This window comes from Zingiber officinale, chromosome 2A, assembly GCF_018446385.1.
Source record: "Zingiber officinale cultivar Zhangliang chromosome 2A, Zo_v1.1, whole genome shotgun sequence".
Lineage (NCBI taxonomy): Eukaryota > Viridiplantae > Streptophyta > Magnoliopsida > Zingiberales > Zingiberaceae > Zingiber > Zingiber officinale.
This window is the reverse complement of record NC_055988.1, coordinates 114,611,502-114,629,414: the sequence shown is the minus strand read 5'-3', so window position 1 is coordinate 114,629,414 and position 17,913 is coordinate 114,611,502. Positions and strand designations below refer to the sequence as shown.

The 17,913-nt window shown below is 38.5% G+C and overlaps 1 protein-coding gene across 1 annotated transcript in view; it reads right to left on the bottom strand.

The window, feature by feature from the left end:
* Positions 1–468: 468 nt before the first annotated feature.
* Positions 469–17,913, bottom strand: part of LOC122043919 (toMV resistance protein Tm-1(GCR237)-like) — a 35,464-nt gene continuing 18,019 nt past the window's right edge. Inside the window, exons 4-7 of the mRNA XM_042604481.1 lie at positions 9,558–9,805; positions 9,194–9,372; positions 8,774–9,027; positions 469–785 (exon numbers count right to left, since the gene is read on the bottom strand). Of these exons, the coding sequence (XP_042460415.1) occupies positions 628–785; positions 8,774–9,027; positions 9,194–9,372; positions 9,558–9,805 (839 nt within the window). The 3' untranslated portion in view covers positions 469–627. The remainder of the gene's footprint in view (positions 786–8,773; positions 9,028–9,193; positions 9,373–9,557; positions 9,806–17,913) is intronic.

Sequence of the window (17,913 nt, the reverse complement as noted above, 5' to 3'; positions counted from 1 at the left end):
CTAATTTACATTAACTAATCTAGGATGACTGATCTGGTATCATGAAAATTTTTTACTAACTATCAGAATAAATCTAAAAATACTGACAGCAGACTTAAGTCAACAGCTAACTAGTCGATTTCTCATAAACCAGCAAAATTTGATAAACTTGGGAGTTTTTTTTTTTTTTGAAAAATAAAATCCAACCTATATAGGACCTTTGCACTTAAGAATTCCAATCCCACTAATAACGTTTTTTTACACCTTGAGTAAGCTATTCGATACTTAGTTGGAGAAGTACAAATTTTAAGAGTATACAATTATATGATATTGGATCTTTCATGGGATGATCTACCTCATCCACCTCGAACCAATAAAAAGATACTACGTACATGTTGCTAAACGCAAATCTCTCCATGGAAAAAACTATTCATGCCAGTTACAACAGTAATTGATGCTACCCTCTTTCAAAATTAATGAGAAGAAATATAAATAAATAAATAAATAAATAAATAAAAGATGGAAGACATTACATTGTGCTCAAACAAACAGCTCCTATTGCAGAATTTATGACAAAATCCCAACTACAAAGAAGTGTAATCGGCATAGTATAAGAAATTAACACGTAGGATAATATATTGAGAGCTTTTAGTCTCTCTTGATGCAGATGCTTTTGTACTTCTTCACAGTATTTGTAATAGCTTGTTCAACTGGAAGCCTCTCCATGCTTGATGCACCATAAAACCCATGAACTCCCTTTGTATTTTTGAGTATGAACTCAGCTTCTTTTGGACCCGAGATAGGACCTGTGTAGAATTTTTAACCAAAATTTAATTTGGCATGGCTCTTATTGGTGAGATTTCATTGCAAAAGAAATGCTTAATATATATTGGTATCTAGGATTCCATCATCCTGCTTATTGTAAATGTTAGATATTCAACAGATTAAAAATTATTTATTTATGGTGCCATTATCTGATCAAGATATAAATGGAACTAAACATGATACATTGAATGAAATTCCATGTCTTTTGTTCTTGCTTCTTCCAGGTAATATACAAACAATATCTCTTGATTTAAAAAGATGCTACTATCAATCAATAAAAGCTTTAGGGTTTAGGGTTCATATTGTTGTGAGCAATCTTTAAGTCCTAAACCTTTCACTTTCATTATCCATTACCGATCTTCAATGACTATCAGTTTCTGTTGAACGACAAAATATGCCCTTAGATGTGCTTAAATACATACACTGTATCTTCTTCTTCTCAGACACAAAGCAGCGAGGGACAGTTGTTTCCTCTGTTGTCCATTTTGGATTATAATAGTTTAATTTTCAGGTATATTCCTAAAACTTTTTTCTTTCACACATGCCATTAATTATACATTTGCCCCAAAACAATTAACTCTGTTTCAATGATGTGCGTTATTTGCATGTATCGTAATACCAATAGTCATTTTTACTAACAATTGATAAGTAAATGCTAAGTTGAAGGAAATAAATCTTTTGCACATCTTATCTAGTAACTAGAATAGATAAAATTTATTTGCTCCAAATACAAGGGTAATCCTATACTCATTTGCATATATACTAATCTTAATTGAAAATAATGCTAATATCAAACTTATCAATACTTACGATAATCACATGCAATAACTCTTTGGTAGGAATTCATATGCTAAGTTCATATTTGATGTGGTAAACATAGAAATCAACAAGTTTTGTAAGGGAACAAACTGCCTTCTGTCTTTTTTATCTAAAAATGTTAGATGGTTAGGTTACAAGTCGTGTGTTACTTTTAGTTACCTTTTATGCAAAATGTGGTGATTTCTCAATTCTATATGTAATATGATTAACTTGGTGTCTAATTTAGTTTACAGATTTGGACAAACAACGTTGTTCAGTTCCAGAAAGCAACGTGTATCTGCAGAAGGTGCGCAAGCTGCACCACAGGACATAGAAGGCGGCTGTGCATGGACCATTCCAGTCACATCCAACTCAGGAACCAAATCAGCGAGCAACAATGAGAACATCTCACATGCAGCAGCATCCTCATCAGCAAGCAGTGAGCATGCGCAGTCTCTCATTGTCACTTTCCGAAGGCGAGTGTGGTACCCATACTATAAGATGAAGATCGTGTCATGGAACATAAGGGGCTTCCACATGCCCCTTAAACATTAGGTGGCTCAGCACTTCCTTCAAAGATGGTGAATTGGTACTTGACCTATTGGAGACAAAGCTATCGGAAGGGGATCTTGATACCCTTCAAAGGCGGTTTCCAGGTATGGGGATTGCCCATATTTTGGCTATTCTAACCATGGACACATCTTGGTTCTTTGGGATCCTCAGCTAGGGGAATTGAATGTTCTCAAAGCCGACGTGCAGTTTGTACACTGCTCAATCCGCTGCACATTTACTGGACAGAACTTCCTTGTCACCAACATCTACGGTTGTCACAGCGTGGTGTGGCGGCGACCCCTATGGGCTTCCCTCCCCAAACTAGGGGAGCAAATCAATGATCCGTGGATGGCTATTGGGGATTTCAACTCCTTATTGCCAGCCGGAGACAGATTGGAGGCATGGCAGTCAGTCACTATGAATTGCAGGATTTCGAGCTGACTGTTCAGCTGTCACTTGGTGGATTTACAATCCGTGGGCTGCCAATTCACATGGACAAATGGTACGGTCTCATGCAAATTGGATCGAGCTTTGACCAATCATTATTGGTTGATAGAGGATTTCCACTGCTTTGCGGAATTCGTCCCACCAGGCTGCCTATCCGATCACTCAAACTGCATTGTGTCATTGCTGAGCAGTGAGCAACAGAGCATTGCCCCTTTAAATTCTACAATATATGGACGCTTCATGACAGTTTCTCAGAGCAAGTTACGAAGACATGGGCTAAGCATATTTCTGGACTGCGCAGTTCATTCTTAAGAAGAAACTCACACATCTAAAGCCCCGGTTGCGAGACCTCAACAAGGAGCATTTTCCAATCTCAACCGGCTTTGCGGGCAAATGCAGAGTTCAAGAAGGTACAGCACAATATCCTGAATGGTCAGGCCCCTCCAGACAACTATCACCAACTACAAGTCAAAGCCACAAGACTCAGAGAAGTGGAACGGCCATTTTATCAACAACAAACCAAGTGCATGTACCTCAAGCAAAGCGACCGATGCACCAATTTTTTCAATTCCCTTGTCAAGCGGAAAAACAAGCGCAACACCATTGTGGCTGTCACAAATGAATCGGGTGAGCAAACGACCAGCACCCAGGAAGTTGTGGAGGTATTAGTGGCTTACTATGAGAACCTCCTCGGCACGCAATCAAATTGTTCAACACCGGACAGCAGCACCCTGCATTCTGGACCGGTTCTTTCACCTAACGATCAACAACATTTGATAAGCCCCGTTACCCTAGAAGACATCCAAAAGGCACTGATGGACATTGGCAACGATTGGGTGCTAGGGTTGGATGGTTATGGAGCCAAGTTCTTCAAATCTGCTTGGGATATAGCGAAGTCCAATCTGGCTGTGCAGGAATTTTTCACAGCAGGGCGTCTTCTCTAGTAATGGAATCATACCTTATTGGTGCTCATCCCCAAGTCGGACCACACCCCAATGCCACGGATTATTGGCCAATCTCATGTTGCACGGTCGTATATAAGCTCATCTCCAAGATTTTAGCCACAAGAATGCAAGAAGTCATCGTAAGTCTCTTCGATCTGGCACAAGCAACCTACGTTGAAGACCGATCCTTAGTGGAGAACATCCTCCTCGCTCAAGAATTACTGCATATGTGCGGAAAAGGATCTCCCCAAGGTGTGTCCTCAAAGTCAACCTTCAAAAGGCCTTCGACACGGTGGATTGAGACTTTTTATTGGCCGCCCTACATGACTTTGGTTTCCCACAGCAGTATGTCAATTGGATCTTTGAATGCATCACAATGGTATCTTATTCTGTGGGAATCAATAGGGCAATGCATGGATACTTCAAAGGGCAGCGGGGCCTCCGTCAAGGTGATCCACTATCGCCATTCCTCTTTGGTTTATGTCTAGAAGTTCTCTCTAGATCTCTCTAAGTCATAGAAAGGCAACCTGGCTTCCACTATCATCCGATGTGTGTGGGCACCGGCATCACTCACCTACATATGTAGATGACTTACTTCTTTTTGCCCGGGCCGATCAATGTACTATTGTATTGCTTGCGGACTGCATAGCAGAGTTTGGAACTGGTGCGGGGCTGCATCCCAACCTCAAAAGGTCCAACATTTACCTTGGCGGTGTCAACGAACATAACAAAAACAGATTACTACAGCTCATCAGATTCCAGCAAGGTACCTTCCCATTCCGATACCTCGGCATACCCTTGGCTACGGCAAAATTGAGGATCAGCAACTATGGGGCCTTGAAGGATGCCATGCTACGTAAACTCGCGACATGGCCCAAGTACATGCTGTCCTACACAGGTAAACTTGAGCGAGTCGAGTATTTTTGGCTCTCTTTCTTGCCAATACTAAGTGTGGTCGTTGACAAGTTACATGCCATTTGTCGTACCTTTATTTGAATGTCCAAACACCTACTTATCTCCTGGGCCACAATGAGCTTAGCCAAGGAAGAGGGAGGGTATGGAGTGCTGGACTTACAGGCTTGGAACTCTGCTTTGCTCGACGAGTCCCTATGGAATCTACAATGCAAAAAAGGATTCGCTTGGGGTGAAATGGGTCCCTCATCAGTACCTCCAGCATGTTGACTTATGGGACTTGAATGCCAAGGCCTCCAACTCGCCTTTGATCAAGAAAATACTACAACTTCGGGACACACTGTGCAGCAAAATCGGCTCCAAACAGCAGGTGCAAAACCCGTTGTCCACTTGGTTCGGTTCTGTCCAGCAGGGGGCAGCAGCTCTATATGACTTCTTCCACCCTCGAAGCGAACCCAAGACATGGGTGAAGGCTATATGGAAGCTCTACCTCATGCCAAAACATCAAAATTTACACTATGGCTCCTTGCATAGGGTCACCCATGCAGCAAGGACAAGTTGGAATTTGTGGAATGCAAAACCTGTCCATTGTGCAAGCAGGCTGATGAATCTTTGGACCATAGTTTCTTTCGATGCTCCATTAGCGCTGCTCTTTGGGACAAGTGAAGACTTGGCTTCAACTACGACACGAGATGAGCACATCCACAGGAATGCTAGAGGTTTCCCTCCGGAGATACCGCAATAATGGCTGCTTGACTAGAGCTAGATATTTGGGCATGTCTTGTATGGTCCTTTTGTTATGGCAAGTGTGTAATTGCTGCCAATTTGAAGATGTCCCTGATGTTGAGAGCAGTTTTTGAAATGCCGTTTCGTGCCGCTCGGCACGAACGGTTTTTACGGTTCCGCCGGGCGGCCGAAAACGGCACGGGAGGAGTCCCCGTCTCGGCAGCGCCGGAGGAGATACGGGACGCCTTCGTCGGCGCCGGAGGAGACGCGGGACGCCTCCGGCGGTGTCCCGTGATGCCTTCGGCACCGAAGCAGGATCGCGCCGCGATGATAACGGCGCGATCTCACGTACTGCCGTGAGTTTTTTTTTTCTGTTTTTAATAATTATTTATTTTATTTAATTAATTTAAAGAATTCCCAAGGAGGATGTACGGAAGATGTGTGATATTTCTAGGAGCCTTTTATAAATCCTAATTAAATTATCTTAATAAAATATATAAAAAATATATTTAAAATTAAAATAAATTAAATAAATTTTATTAATTAATATTCTGAAAAAATAATATTTTAAATTTCATTTAAAAATTTTAAAAAATATATAATAATTCTTATTTATATTCTAATATATTTTTTATTATTTTAAATTTCATTTAAATTTTTAAAAAATTCTAAAAAATTCTATTTATATTCTGATATTTTTTTAAAAAAAATTTACTTGATATTTTTTACTATTTAAAATATATATTATTTAATTAATTAAATGAATAAATAGTTAATTTATATAATTATTATTAATATAAAGTAATATCTTGTATTAATTTATATACTTATTATTATTATAAATATTTCCATTTTAATTTGAATTATTAATATATCAATTCTATTTAAATAATTTTTTTAATTATTTTTTCTAATAATATTAAATTATTCAATAATTGAGAACTTATAATAAATCAATATACAACTTATTTTTATATATACAATAAACATATTTATCTTATAATTATTATAGATAAATAAAAAATACCGAAACTCTATCGGCACGGCACGATACGATACCGAAACCGTATCGTTCCGGTCTGAGACCGAAACCTCAGCACGAGTCGAAATTTTAAACCTTGGTTGAGAGGATGTTTCTCAAGATCCAGACGCACGACTTTTGGTTTGCGTGTGTCTAATATGTACCTTCTTATGTGATATATAACATTGTTTACTTTTCTCAAAGAATAGAAAGCAATATGTATTGCATGAGTTACACATGGTGCTTGGGATCCATTTGTTTAGAAATGAGTGGCACATATTGTTGCATGTGCACCATGAAATAGATCACTCACCTATCCTCCCTGATGTTGCTTAAGATTCCACTCATAAGTCTTATCAAAAGAAAGAATCAAGCTACCATCTGAGTGCTTATTAATGTCCCAACTAGTTATCCTTAATAGATTGTCTAGGATAGGATGGAGAATAGCGCTTGAGTGCAAAGGCATAAGGTTTGACTGTGGGATCCACTAGTTAAGTAGGATGAAAGTTGACCTTGTAGATCTGATGGTGCAGAATGGAAAGGTGTCGCTCAATTGCTAAAAGCTAATCAATGGATAACACCCAGGAGTTTACAATATTAAGTATCATTAGGCAAGTGGGTTGCTAACAAATAAATTACAATGTTGTAAATGGTGGTAGACGGTGGCAGGACGGTCAGTGACCACCTACTGTCTAGGCACCTATTGAATGTTTTTTACTAATTTTTATATATAATATTATAAATAATCATTATTTTTTATAATATTTACTTTTAATCAAATATATTAATTAAAACTTAAAAATTTAATCTAAATATTTAAAAATAAAAAATATTTTGACCTTGGAGATCTGATGGTGCAGCATTGAAAGGTGTCATTCAGTTGCTAAAGGCTAATCAATGGATAACAGCCAGGAGTTGAAGATCATTAGGCAAGTGGATTGCTAACAAATAAATTACATTGTTGTAAATAATGGTAGGCGGTGGTAGTGACCACCAACCATCTAGGCACCTGCTGAATTTTTTTTTATTATTTTTTATATATAATATTATAAATAATCATTATTCTTTATAATATTTACTTTATATATATATATATATATATATATATATATATATATATATAATGGGATAATTTTATTAGGCTTTAATTAAGTTTATTTAAACTATCCCAATCATATCTAGGAGTTGATTAAAATTATTAACCTCAAATTATTTAATTAAACCCTAACTTACAACTTACTCGCATACCAAGTTTTGGTTAGGCGACAAGTTTGACGTATGACCGGGACCGTGTGACGAGTTCGAACACGTTGCCGGGACCGTACGATGAGTTTGGACACGTCGCTGGCCAGGGCGACGTGCCCGAGCTCGGCACCAAGCCCGAGAGAAGTCTCCGGGCCCATCGTCAGGCTCGAACAATGCATTTGGACTAGTCGCAAGGCTCAGGTGATGCAACTGAGCCTGCCCCCGGGCTCGGGCAATGCTTCCGATCTTGCATGACACGTTCGGACTTGTTGCCGGGCCCAGACGACATGTTGCGGTGGTGAAACGACAGCAGCAGCGATTGAGGAAGGAGGCGAGTTACCGCCTAAAATACCTCGGTTGATGGCCGCCTAAAGAACCTTGATTGAGCTTCTCCTGTGATGTTCATGGAGATGCTACCTTATCATAATATATAACCAATGAAAACCTTTTTTTCTTTTAAGTTATTTCTTAAGGGACTTGGTAGGGCTATTCGCATAAGATGCAATATGGATATTTTCTATTCACTCGTGACTTTTTCAAAACCTTAAAATCCTTTTTATTGGCAGAGTTTGATAATTTTATTTATTTTAATCATTCTAGTTGTCCTTTTCATGTGTATCAGAACTTACCTAGAAAAGCGATGAAACCTAATAGGACTCCAATATAAAAAGATGTCCATCCATCAGGATGACAAATATCTCTTTAGGCTAAAATTCATCTGGAACTCACTTGAATTAGATTTAGTGGGAGACTATCCAATAGATAAGAAAATGAACTTTTTGTCTTGAAGTTTAAAGAACTAGGAAAACTATCACTTGTACTTTGAGGTTGGCATATCAAAATAAAGTAATTTTATATTTTTGGTGAATGGAAAATGAAATGTATCAGCCCTTCAACTGGTCCTTATATTCTTAGAAAGGATCTGTTAGTTGTTCAGATGAAATACAAGCAACTAGGGTGGGAGAGTCAGACTTGAAAAGAGAATTCTCCCCTTTTTCACTGGCTTACCTATTTTTATCATCAGCATTAGCACACAAATAGTGAGCTCTTACACTATTTTATAGGTTAGTGTTACTCTACTCACTAAACAATTAATCATTGTGATATGACAACATGGATATGTATATAAATTAGCAATGGGTGTCGACCAACTACGTACTAGGGCTTTGTTCCTTACAGGGAGAGTTGAGTCAAGATAGTTAACAAGGTTCATGAGCTATTAGTCTTTTGCTTTGTCTGGGAAAAAAACTATCATTTGCAAATACTGAAATATATGTTGGTAGCATAGCATTTATTTCTTCTTTTAATATGAGTAAAGAAGTACCTCCGTGGCAAAGAACAATGATTTCAGAATTAATTCCTATTGCAGCATCTGCAATTGCTTGAACACATCCAACACTATCATCAAGAGTTATTGCTGTCTTGGCACCAATAGATCCTGATGTTGTTAGACCCATATGTGCTACGATGATGTTGGCACCAGCCTTGGCCATAGCGACAGATTCATCTGGATTGAATGCATATGGGGTTGTTAATAACCCTAATTTGTGAGCTTTGTGAATCATCTCAACCTCCAACCTGGTAAAGCAAGATGTACACTTCAATTTAGACAAAAACCGACTGTACGTTGGAGATTTCTATTGCCATACTGTCATTGGAAGTGGTTGTTGATTCATCTCCCCTACAGATCCCTGGAGATATTAACAAAAACAAAATCTAATTTTAAAGCATCTGAGAAACATACCCGTAGCCCATTCCTGTCTCTTCCAAGTTTTGGCGGAAATTACCATCAAAGAGTCCGACTGTTGGAAAGTTCTGAACACCAAAAAATCCTGTTGCTTCCAGCTGTCTTAGAAAATAGTCCATTATGCGGAATGGATCAGTGGCACAAACTCCAGCAAGAACTGGTACTCCTTCCACCACCTACGTTACAATAAAGATTGGAATACTGTAAAATAAATAGTGGTTTTCATCATTAGAATATAGTAGCCTGTTTTCTTCTTATTATGTTTGATATATAATTGTTAGTGACACCATAGAATATAATGCTCAAAACAGTTAAAATAGTGAACTGTTTTCTCAAACTTCACAAAGTAGAAGGAACTCACAGGCAGCACTTCATTGGCCATCTCAAGAACAACTGCATTTGCATCAGCAAATGGCAATAACCCAGCCAATGACCCTCTTCCAGCCATTCGAAAACGCCCAGAGTTGTACAAGACTATAAGATCCACTCCACCAGCTTCTTCAAACTTGGCAGATATTCCAGTCCCTGCACCTGCTCCTATGATAGGTATACCTTCAATGATCTGTTGCTTCAAATGATCCAGTAATTTTAGTGTCCTTTTCATGGTTTCTGCAACAATGATAAGAAACAGATAACGTCAAGATGTTTAGGCTGAATCATGTTACGGCAAAAGCCATTGTCCATGCTCAGACAACATAAAACTATGGTATTCTAACGGGCATGAGTATTTGGTCCAAGTATGGGTCTCCGTAACATGCGGTTATTTTTCCAAATAAGGATACAAGGACTTAGAAAACAAGGATCAAATTCTGGACATATAGGTATGCTGACACATTTTTAAAATAATTTTAATTATATACTATTACAACACATGCATTTAACACAACACTTATAATGTTTATATAAATACTAATATTGTCCCCACGAGTTGGCGTAATTGGTACCTACATGAGTATTTGCTAATCTGTCTTGGGGTTAATTCTCAGTGGATGCAGAATGTCTCGTTGGGTGTCTAACCTCCTTATGCAAAGGGTCCCTGCGCTAGGGGAAAATGTCCCCTGAGCGATATCACCTTTTGCTCCAATATAAATATTAATATTAATCTCATACAACTAAGATTAATATATTATCTAATTATAACTATAATTGATATTATAATTAATAAAGATTATATTTTATAAATTTAACTTTGCCCATGACAAAATAAACTCTACTCTCAAAACCAGATAAAGGAGGGTTATTTTATGTATGGATCTATCAATCTATCGTCTTAATGCTAGGTTGATCTTCGGAAGAATCGCATTGTAACACTACAACAAAAATAGCTTTTCGCAGCGTGCTATTAACAGCGCACATTAAAAGCACGCCGTTAATAGTATTATTAACGACGTGCATGTTGATGTGCACTGTTAATAGTATAAATTTGGAGAAAAAAGATGTATTAAAGGCGCATATTAAAAGTAAGCTGTTAATATTATTATTAACTATATATACATTAACATGCGCTATAAATAATTAATAGCAATGATATTATCTACGGCGTACAGTATGCTGCAAATAGAATTACAATGAGCACTTTATATTTTTCCGCCTCCATCCTCTATTTTTTCCGCCTTTTCTTTATTGTGTTTTTCTACCTCCTGATGTTATTTCCGCCTTGTTTTTTTCTATCTCTTTCCCAAAACCCTACTCTTTGCCGCCTCCTCCTCACCGCCCTCTTCGTTGCCTCCCTCCTCACCACCCTCTTCACCGCCCTCTTCGCCGCCTCCCTTCTCACCGCCCTCTTCGCCGTCTCCCTCCTCACCACCCTCTTCGCTGTCTCCTTCCTCGCCGCCCTCTTCGTCGCCTCAACTTTCGGCCTCGCAGCCTCCTTCTCACCAGCGCCTCCTCCTCGCCACCTCGACTTTCATCCATCTTCGCTGCCTCCTCACTAGTGCCGCCTCGACTTTCTCTGCTAGTGTTTCTTTAATGCCGCCTCCTCACCATTTACTAAAGAAGATGTCTTCATTGATGTGGTAATTCTTTCTTTTTCTTTGTCAGTAGGTCTGAGTTTAGGTATGAAATGAATGTCTAATGGGCAGCTTAGACAACTATTAGTGCAAAACTTCTTAATGATTTGTTGACTCAAGTGTGCGGATTTTTTTTTCTTCCGTGATTAAGCATAAGATTGTTTCCATCTCACATGTTAATACCTTAATTTCTATTCTGATCTTTTTTTTCTTTGGTTTTGACCCTTTTTGCAGGGTTTTAGTGATGTTCAAATTTCCACACTGAAGTAAAATGAAGCATTGACAAGAGAAAAGGAAAGGGAGATATACAGGTAACATATTTTGAAACATTTGGATTGCCTGGGTCAGTAAATCCATCTTATTCATTTGTGGGTTGGTGTTATGAGGTTCAATGGCTATGCGTATTAGTATCATCTAAATGTTTCAGGACTTTATGGATAATTTTTGTTAAAGGTTGTAGAATCAGTGAAGGAACTTGTTCAAATCATGAAAGATCTCTCAGTCCTTGTCATAGATCAAGTAAGCTTTTCTTATGATACTTAGTGACCTGGAGTTTATGCGGATACCATGCATCATGTTATGATACATGTGATATTAACAAGGAACCATGTTTGATGGATTGATTACAATGTACATAATGTTGCAAGTTCAGTGGAAGATGGCTTTAAACAGTTAGAGAAGGTTCTCTCTCTTATTGCTTCTTTTTTTTGTCTTATGCTCTGTCCTTTGTCATTCTTTAATTGTCTAGATATCTAAAAGATGTGAGTTGGTTATGTTAGTCATAGAAAATATTTAAAAATGACCTCTTTTTTGCTGGTTATTTGCGATTATGAAGTAAATTTTGGTTGATGCCATAAAAGGAATTTGTTTGATGTCCATGAGCAAAATGGAGATGAATAGATAGTGGCCCTTTCACTTAAAATATGGAACATATACCTTGGTTGGTTCATGCTCTATGCTTTTTATCATGAGCAAATATTTGCTCGTGCATCTCTTTTTATTGTTCTACTCATTTTCACATTCTTGAATCTTGACTCTATATTACACTTTTATAAGTTTTATCAGTTGCCTAACTCTTATGAATTGCTATTTTATTAGTGTTCTTTTTCTCCAAACAATGATGTCTTTTTGGAAGTAATGGCATTATTGTGCATCAGTATTATCTTTATATACTGTTATTTCTAATAAAAGATAAATTAACTGTCTATAAGAGTGAACATGTAGTGTCCTGTGAGCTATAGATAGAAAGAAACCTCAACAAACTTTCTACATCTATTGCATGGTCTAGACTCTAGAACATGCACGTCAGCTGAACCAAGAGAAATGACAAGCTGGTTATTGCCTACATCTTTTCTTGACCAATTAGATACACCTCTTTATATGTACTCTTCAAGTTAATGTTTTGGGACACTAGAGAAGATATTAATGTTTGAACCCTCTAATACATGCTTAGTGAAGCATACATGCAGTTCGAATTTTGCTTCTACATCTTTGTTTTAAACTGCATTCCCTACATTTATAGAAATTGTATTCTGTCACGTGAATTTGATGTTGTTCAACCGTATAGAATAAACAACTCTATTGCTCTAATCAGTTGTGGATTTCTGCAGGCAGAGAAAACACAGAAAAAAGGTGGAATGGTCATGTGTGCCACTGCTAATTTTATTGTGCCTCATCATGCTTGTCCTCTTGATCTTGAAAACCATACTATTCTGATCCACTTCAACCCAGATGGCACATTTGGCATTTCTTGTGAACATTCGACACTGGTCTTCAGTTATTAAAGTGTGTTGGTCTGTCTAATGAATACTCGATGAAGTGAATTACTGAGATAGGTTTTTTTTAGCTTCATTCCGGGTGCGGGATTGGTCCAAATATTAGATCACAGTTAGCCTAGGAGTATCTCCTCAGATAGCAGATAGTGCTAGCATTGAGAAATCTTCTACCTAAACGTCTACAGAATGATGTATTTCTGTTGGGTGCTACAATGAATTACAATATTCTTAATAACTAGTTTGTCAGAGGTTTTGTATCTTATTTTGGATCTTCAGACCTTGTTTTGGTATAACGAAAAACGACGACTTTTATTAATTTTGTGTGGATTAGATTTGCATTAAATTTGTTATAAAATTTTGATTTATTATTTTTTTAATAAAATTAATTTTTTTTAATATAGATAAAACCATCAACAACGCGCAAAGTATACCGCAAAAAATAATATCTGTAGCGTGCTTTGTGCATCGCGGAAAATATTATCTGCAACGTGCAATACACGCTGCGGATATTATTTTTCACAGCGTGCGTTGTGCGCTGCTGATAATATTTTTCATGGCACGCAAAGCACGCTGCTAATAATATAGGACTTTCAACAACTTTTAATTGTGCAGCATGCAATGCGCATTGCAGAAAGCAAATTTGTACGCTGCGAAAGGTCATTTTTGTTGTAGTGTAAGGTTCGACTATAACATCTCGGCAAGAATTGCTACATCTCTATCTCCTTGAAAACTTAGTTGTAATTTTAAATATGCAGAAGTTCTCAATCTATAGGTTGTAAAAAAAGAATTGAATTTATTTTAAATTTAGAACATGGAACGTAGGAATGCTCACTAATAAAGCAATAGAGGTAGTACATATGATGATTAGGAGAATAATTAATGTTTTATTTTTATAAGAGAAAATAAGTATAGGAGAAGGCAAAAATGATAGAGAATTTACATTTTAAGTTATAACACACGGGAAATAGTAAAATAAGAAATAGAGTATATGATTATGGATAATTTGTTAAGGGACAGAATAGAAAGAGTAGTTAGGAAAGAAGATAAGATTATAACTCTCAGATATTGGTAGCAAAATCAACTATTAAATGTAATTAACATATATGCACATCAAGTAGAATTAAGTGAAGACACCAAATATAAGTTTGGGGAGACCTAGATGAAATAGTACAAAAAATTTTTGATAAATGAGATGATTTTAATAGGAGATTTAAATGAATATGTAGGAAAGAAAAGAGAAATATGATAGACTTCCTGGATGTCATGGTTTGGGAGCAAGAAATGAAGAAGGAAAAACTATATTAGACTTTGCAATAACATATAAATTTATAATAATTAGTATATTTTTCAAGAAGAAGAACACATAGTTATTGGTGCAGGAAGCATCCGACGATCGAACCTTAGTTTTGATAATGACTAAGGGATTCAAAGTTAAGATTATTTGTTATCTAATATGTTCATGGAACTTGCAGGAAAGTCCTAAGTGATACTTAGGCAAAAGTCCTAACTGCAGTTAGACAAGGTGAAAGCTCTAGGGGGTGGTAACCCTACGTGAAAGAAAAAACCTAAGGGGGGTAACCTTAGGTTCTAGGGGGTGGTAACCCTAGGTGGAGAAAAACCCTAAGGAGCGGCAACCTTAGGTCCTAGGGGATGGTAACCCTAGGCGGAAAGTCCAGTTGGTCTGGAGGACCAGACTGACATCAGGTAATCTCTCCTGAGGGGAGTAGGTGAGGACGCGTCCACTGTAGAGGGAACAGTAGCCATCGGGTCGACCTAAGGTTTCCGGTTGGAAATCTGAAGTCACACCCGGACAGTTCGGAGACTGTCATTTACTGTCTTTACTATATTTTATGTGTGCTAATATTTGTCTTGCAGGGTAGGTTATTGTTTTGGAGCTAACATATCTTGCAGGTACAAAAACCAAAGTTAAGTCTCGGATGAATAGTGTCCGAGGCGCCTCCATGGAGCTTGGAGGCGCCTCGGGTGCAAGCCGAAGCTAGCTGTCCAGAGGAGCTGGAGGCGCCTCGGACGTAGCTGGAGGCGCCTTGGACCAAGGCTTGAAGGCGCCTTGAAGAGGCTTGAAGGCGCCTTGAAGAGGCTTGAAGGCGCCTTAAATCAGATAAGGTGCGACCTGTTCTGTGCTGATCCATGCGTGCGACTCGACGGCCCGGAGGCGCCTTGGACAGGCTTGGAGGTGCCTTCAGCACAGTATAAAAGATGGTCTCGAGGCAGAATTCAATGAATCAAGTTCTAAGCTTCCTTTCTTCAACGTGTTGCCAACGAGACGACCTAGAAGTGCTGCGAATTGACACCGACGACCCAGAGCTCCGAATCTTCAGTTTTTCCTACTGTCGTTGGTATAATTTAGTCGCTTCTTTTAATCATTGTACTTTATCTTGTAAACACATTTACGAGCTTATAGTTGTTGCCCACCGGAAGCGATCAAAGATCGCGGGCCTTGGAGTAGGAGTCGCCACAGGCTCCGAACCAAGTAACTCCTCGAGTTCTTGTGTGATTGTTTATTTTATTTCCGCTGCATTATTACTCAAGTTTTGCGATTCCGAAACGAGTGAAAGCCACGAGCGCTATTCACCCCCCTCTAGCGCTTTCGATCCAACAATTGGTATCAGAGCGGCGTCGCTTTGAATCGGTGCAACCACCGTTCAAGCAATTTTTTCGTGATATTTTCAGTTTTTACGGAGTTAATTAGAATTAGCTTAATAGCTAAATTCTAATTATTTTTCCTCGAATCGATTTTAACTCGAAGTCGGTGCAACACCACTCGAGTTCGTTATTTTTTTAAACTTATTCCCGCACTACTAATCCAAGATCTAGTCTTGGGACATCTCTTCTATTGTGTTTTTGCATATTCATTAAATGGCACTTCAAGAAGGTTATAGCACCGCTCGACCACCGCTCTTCACCGGAGACGATTTCGGGTACTGGAAGGGCAGGATGGAGGCATACTTGCAAACCCAGTTCGAAGTCTGGATGATCACCAAGACAGGAATTGAACTCCCACTAGACGGTTCAGGCAAATTAGTGTCATACCAGAACTATAACGCATCCTTAATAAAGAAAGTTGAGGCGAATGCAAAGGCTACCTGCATACTCCAGTGTGGACTGGCCAAGAAGGAACTCAACAGAGTTGGACCGTTCTCCAATGCAAAAGAGCTATGGGAGAAGCTGATCGAACTCCACGAGGGCACCTCCGACACCAAGGTAAGCAAAAGAGATCTGTTACTTAATAAATTGTATAATCTGAAAATGCAGGAAGGTGAGACGGCTAGCCAGCTCTACGCCCGAATTCAAGAACCACTAAATGGACTCCATGCGATCGGACAGAAGGTAGATAACCGGGATATCATAAGGTACTCCTTAAACGCCTTTCCGAGGAACACCTTGTGGGCATCCATGGTAGATGCCTACAAGGTTTCTAAGGACCTCTCTACTATTAAGTTAGACGAATTATTTTCTGAGTTTGAGCTTCATGAACAGACTAACTCACGTCCGGCCGAGAAAGGGTTGACTTTGATTGCAGGTACAGGAAGAACACGTGAGTCAAAATCAAAACGTAGAATCAAACAAGAATCAGAAGAGGAATAAGATTCGGAAGACGACAACGATCTCACAAGCGAATTCGTCAACCTGATAAAAAAACTCTACAAAAAGAAGGGCTTCAACAAAAAGGACGTCAAAAAGGCCATCCAGACCAAAGAAGCCCAAACAAGCTCAAAGGTCAAATTCGAGGTGACTTGCTACGGATGAATCAGAAGGGGCACATCAAGGCGAACTGCCCGAATCAAAAGGTCTCAAAGAAACCAAGAAGGAAGAAGGCTCTGAAGGTAACTTGGGATGAATCTTCTTCCGAGGAATCCAACGATGAAGAAGTCGAGCAGGCAAGCCTCCTCGCATTGACAACCCGAGACTACACCAAAAACGAGGACGAATCGGAAGTCGAGTCCGAGAGAAGCCACGGATCCGCATCCGTTTCCGAAGGGCCAAACCCCTCTGTAAGTAAAAGTCGTTTATATAGTTTCATCAATTACTTAATGCATAAAGTAGCTAAGTCCAAAGTTCGAATCAAGTCGCTTCTAAAGGAGGTAACACTCCTTAAAGAAGTGACTAATACCGAATCATTGACTGACCTAGCTCAGACTGGAACCTCAACTCAAGTTCAAAAACTTGAGGAAGAGAATTCCAACCTGAGAAGTCAAGTCAACGATTTGAAGACTACCCTAGAACGGTTTTCTTTGGGGCCCAAGAACCTAGACCTAATTCTTGAAACTCAAAGAGCCGTTTACAATAGAACTGGACTAGGTTTTAAATTTAGAAGGAAATATCGGTCTTACCTATCGGTAGTCAACAAACCAAATAGTAAACTAGTCCAAGCATGGGTACCTAAGTCCAACCTGATCAATCAAGTTGGACTTGGTCAATACTGGGTCCCCAAGGATAAAGTACATTACCTTGATAGACCTTTTCGAGGCTATGATCCAGGGGGAGCAAAAAGAAAAGTTATTTTAACTAATAAATAATTAAATTAGTTCAATTAAACAAATAAATTAATTAATTTAATTTAATAAATAATTAAATTAGTTCAATTAAACAAATAAATTAATTAATTTAATTTAATAAATAATTAAATTAAAATTTAAAGGAAAATCAATAATGGCTCCAGAATAGCTGACACCTCCAAAAAGGAACCTACCCGACAGGGTAACTAAACGCAACCTACACGGCAGGGTAATTAGGACTAGAATAAAAAGGGCTAAGTTTAACTTGACCCACGGTACTGGTGAAGTATTGGATGATAGTACGTTAGGGAAGCTTAGTCTATGCATGTCTAGGAAGATATGGCTTCGACCTAGTGCATTTGGCTAAGTGGAACTGACCAAAATTACCCTTTATGGATCTTAACTAGTTAGACCAA